The sequence below is a fragment of the Lactuca serriola genome, chromosome 2, assembly GCF_051521515.1.
Source record: "Lactuca serriola cultivar US96UC23 chromosome 2, Lser_US96UC23_V15, whole genome shotgun sequence".
In the NCBI taxonomy this organism is placed as follows: Eukaryota; Viridiplantae; Streptophyta; class Magnoliopsida; order Asterales; family Asteraceae; genus Lactuca; species Lactuca serriola.
Genome location: NC_136409.1, coordinates 192,530,524 through 192,534,929, shown reverse-complemented (window position 1 = coordinate 192,534,929; position 4,406 = coordinate 192,530,524). Strand labels below are relative to the sequence as shown.

At 35.4% G+C, this 4,406-nt stretch overlaps 1 protein-coding gene across 2 annotated transcripts; it reads right to left on the bottom strand.

Annotated features, from left to right (window-relative positions):
• Nucleotides 1–1,242: 1,242 nt before the first annotated feature.
• Nucleotides 1,243–3,352, bottom strand: LOC145087899 (uncharacterized). 2 transcript variants are annotated; one of them, XM_079026002.1, is made up of 3 exons: nucleotides 3,040–3,352; nucleotides 2,797–2,929; nucleotides 1,243–2,422 (listed from the first exon to the last, which is right to left on the bottom strand). In XM_079026002.1, the coding sequence occupies exons 1-3, from the start codon at nucleotides 3,173–3,175 to the stop codon at nucleotides 1,558–1,560; spliced, it is 1,134 nt and encodes a 377-aa protein (XP_078882128.1). In that variant the 5' UTR covers nucleotides 3,176–3,352; the 3' UTR covers nucleotides 1,243–1,557. The 2 variants fall into 2 exon arrangements, with proteins under 2 accessions (XP_078882128.1, XP_078882129.1); XM_079026003.1 differs by having other exon boundaries at nucleotides 2,797–2,926; nucleotides 3,040–3,351.
• Between the last annotated feature and the right edge of the window lie 1,054 nt (nucleotides 3,353–4,406).

Sequence of the window (4,406 nt, the reverse complement as noted above, 5' to 3'; positions counted from 1 at the left end):
ATTAATATCGTTCATAAAGTTGTGTGCCCTTCGGGATCAAGTACTCGTTTCACAGTTTAACATTGTAATGCATATATTTTTCATCAACTTGTGATGAATTATGTTTTTATATGTATATTTATACACATGAATGAGTTATGGTATATGTGTACGTGTATATGTGTATGTATACATGTTTGTGAGATGTATGTGAACGTATTAATAAGCATTATAGTGTTAAACCACTAAACGAGTAATGGATCCCGTATGTGCACACAACTTTATACCTACGAAAAAATCCGTAGGTATTATACCTACACATGTTTGTGAGATGTTTGTGAACGTATTAATAAGCAATTACTGGCCGTAGGTATTATACCTACGGAAAAATCCGTAGCTAGTCCGTAACAATTCCATAGGTAAAAATTTCTCACGGGCATTTATGTTACAGGGCATTTTCCGTAGCAAATCCGTAGGTATCGCCTTATACCTACCGAATAGCTATGGATTGTGCCGTAGCTGTTGCCCTAGTTTTCTAGCAGTGAAAAAAATAGAGAGCATGTTCGAACCTTGATCATTACTTATCTTTCACTATCATATAGCCGTTCAAAAATACTCATATGGGATAGGTCATATCTCGCCTAAGTTAAATTAGTCAACATCGATTGCATTTTGCTCTATGAATAATAGAGTATAGTTGTACACTTGCCAGATACACACAAAATAAAGATAGGTCGACTATTTGTTTATATACCATGCAAAATTAATGTGTTAAATTGCTGGTTCAATTTCAATGTTATATTCTTTAGGGATACAAAGAACATACAACGTATACATTATGAAAAGATGGGGTTACTACAAGTGAGATACATTATACATACATGATCATATTAAATCGCCATTATTGACTAAAACATATAAAGTGGAAAATTAGATAACTTAGTCCAGCTGAGGTTGCTTTAATGCTTACAGCTTCATGGATAGCCTCTTGATTAATTACAAGGGTTGCAAGCAATAAAAGATTTTTCCCCATCTTGTTTTAATCTTTCATAGGAATTTATTGTTCGATTTTAGGTGACATCTTATTTAAAAAAAAAAAAAAAAAAAAAAAAAAAAAAAAAAAAAAAAAAAAAAAAATTAGATCCAATGTTTATCAATGCTTAATTAAAAAGATGGATTGTAGGTCACAGATCTGAGATTGGGATCAGTGAAATCATCAGAAAAGTATTAGAAAAAGAAAATATTCTTAATTACACAAAGAAAGAAGAGTCAAGTATAAAGATTTTATATATCAAGTGTGACGACTGGAGTTTGTTTCTCTTGAATCCAAAATTGGAGTGGGGTTAGTTACTGACAGAATAGGACCATTTATCATAACCCCAAGAAGAAATGCACAAAAAGAAAAGCTAGTACATGTACCTGTCACACAGAAAGAAAGATATTGAAAACAAAGAAAGCACTTTCTTTCTTTTTAGCGATTTTTTACATTGATTTCCACTACTACAATCAGCACAACCCCCAAGAAACTGTCTCAAAGTCTGTCGTCTGCTTCTTCTCCCTTAATTACAAATGTACCCATTAGTAATGATAGCATATCTCCCTACGATCATCTGTTGTCTTGTATTCATCATCATCATTGAACAGGTAACTGCTGCTGCTGCTGTTTGTGTTACCAATGAGTTGCTTCACTTCCTCCAGATCACTATGCAATGCGCTTTCATAGTTCTTTAAACTGTTCACTTTTTGTTTCTGACCTGTGTAGTCATGGTTAATGATGAAACTCTGGTTGTGATCTCTAAAACCCTGAAGGGTAAATTCTTCTTGTTTGATAGGATGCTGATGTTGCTTGTGATAATGATCTTTACTGAAGTTTTCATAGCTGATTTGACTCAAAGAACTCCCAGCTTCAGAGGAAGAACCAGTGGTGCTCACTTCATGACCCTCACCACCACTTCCAAAAATGAGCATCGGTTCTTTCACATCTGATGTAAGGTAGTGGTATTCCATGGGGGTGTTGTACATGCTCTGATGATTCTCCTGATACCCTAAATAGAAAGAATTCTCATTGTTGTCAATGTTGTTGGTCATCAAACCGATTAAAGAGTTTAGATCGGCTCCTGGTGGTGGTGGTGGTGGTGATGGTGAGATCAGATGATCTTGAACACCGGTGGTGGTGCTGGTGGTAGGTGTCAGCAGAGAGTTGATATTGTTGTTCATGTTCATGAAATTAGTGTAACCGTAGAAAAGGGAAGAATTATCGGTCATGAACTGATCTGATGATCTGTATGGTGATGGTGATTGAAGGGATATAGATGGAAAAAAAGATGCCTTCTTTTGAAAGGAAGGAAGCATAGCCAAGAGCTTCTTCTTGAGTTTGGTGTTCCAGTAATTCTTTATATCATTATCAGTCCTTCCTGGTAGCTGAGCTGCTATTATTGACCATCTGCATATAGATATTGAAAATATTCAAACTGTAAGAAGGAAGAAATGTTTCCACCGAATGAGAATAAGAACTAAATTATCCTATATATATGGAAGACAGATCATATCATATTGGCATGCATGCATGATGCATCCATAATTCTTAAATTTGTAAAAACTCTCTCTCTCTCTCTCTCTCTCTCTCTCTCATGTGTTTTTCTCCTGTTTAGGTTTTTATGAAGGTCTGCTTTCAAATGCAGCAGATCGATGATTCTACATATCCAAGAAAAAGAACACAGACTATTGATAAGATAACCATTTAGATTAGTGTTAATTTGAAAATTAAATTTGGCAAAAGCAAGGATCCAAGATAGATCATATGAAGGTAAGTGATACCTGCTACCAATGCTAGCATACAAGCTGCAGATGATCTTGTCTTCATCATCAGTGAATTCACCATGCTTAATATTGGGCCTCAGATAGTTTAACCATCGCAATCTGCAGCTCTTTCCACACCTTTTTAGACCTGCTGGCTCAAATCCATCAGCCAAGAACAACAATAAAACCCTTCAATAATTTTTTTTTTCAAGAAACACTAAAAGTTGGAAAGAAAGAGAAAGAGAAGTGGGGGTTAATTACCAGCTTTGTGAGGGAGAGCAATCCAGTTACCACCAGTGCCATATTTGTCGATGAAGCTTTTGAGTTTTGCGTCTTCTTCAGGAGACCATGGGCCTCTCTTTACATTTTCTTTGTCACAACACGGAGCCCTTCCCATCTCTCTCTCTCTCTCTCTCTCTCTCTCTCTCTCTCTCTCTCTCTCTCTCTCTCTCTCTCTCTCTCTATACTTATGTTTATACGTATCTCACTTAGAAATTGGCCTTTTCCAGAGCAAAATCTCTCTCCTCTTTGTGTGTGTGTGTCTATCTATGTGTCTCTATGTGTGTGTGTGCTGTTAAATGGACAATCTTGTTTGGTGGGTTTGCAGGTTGGCAAGAGACTTGTTCTGATGGGGTCAGTAAAGAAATATTTGTTTAACAGATGCTCAACACAAGTCAATAGGATTAGGGTTTATATAATAATGGTGTGTGTCATCAATTAATCATATTAAATATCAATTCATACAAACATAACATAATACGTACAACACCAATTGTATCTTCTTAATTAATGTGTATGAGTGTAACACTAGTAAAAGCCAAGTTCCCTTCTAACAGAACCTTCTCCAAAAAACACCGAAGTCTAATGATTATAAAATTAAGAGTAAATTACAAGTTTTGTCCATGTTGTTTCCCGAAAGTATCACCTTAAGTCCACAATATTTGTTTCTTTTAGTTTTCGACTTTTCGTATCTAATCCATAGTTTTGTTGCAGTTTTGGTCTCTTGACCTAACGATCAGTATGTTGCAGCTGTTAAGCCCCCTCATGTGCAAGACACATGAAGGTATTTTGGCAATTTCAGTTACCCTTTTCATCTCCCTAGTGAATTTGGATGATCCATTTAGTTAACATTAAAAAAGTTCGATAAAACCATACTCAAGTGGTACTCATCTGATTGAAAGAGCATGCATACCTTTGTTATTGATAATCTTCATCGCTACAATGTACGTAGTATGCGAAGCAAATTTTTTGACATAGAGATCAATCGTATCTATAGTTTGTTTTATTCTTTGTTACATTTGAATTTGTGTTTGTTGTTCTCTATTTATTTATATTTTGGTTTTTACTGGAGGATAAGATATACGTGCGGCATAAAAGGCATCATGGTGGGATCTTCATGTCCTTTCCAAGAAGAAGATATATTGAATCGTCATGTGGACTGTCTGATATCATTGACATCGAAGACTTTTCAATGTAGGACCTTCAAATGATGATGAAATAACTAAGTTGTGATAATGTACCCTTAATTCCTATTATTTCATGATTCTCCATGACAGTTTGGACTATAGACTTATAACCAAGACAATGAAAATGATGTCATTGCTATTTCTAACTTTGTTGCAAAACAC

Coding starts and splice junctions, on each gene's coding strand:
- LOC145087899 (XM_079026002.1), bottom strand. CDS start 3,175: ATGGGAAGGGCTCCGTGTTGTGACAAAGAAAATGTAAAGAGAGGCCCA. Junction 2,930..3,039: donor TGCTCTCCCTCACAAAGCTG/GTAATTAACCCC, acceptor GATTTGAGCCAG/CAGGTCTAAAAAGGTGTGGA. Junction 2,423..2,796: donor TATGCTAGCATTGGTAGCAG/GTATCACTTACC, acceptor ATCTATATGCAG/ATGGTCAATAATAGCAGCTC.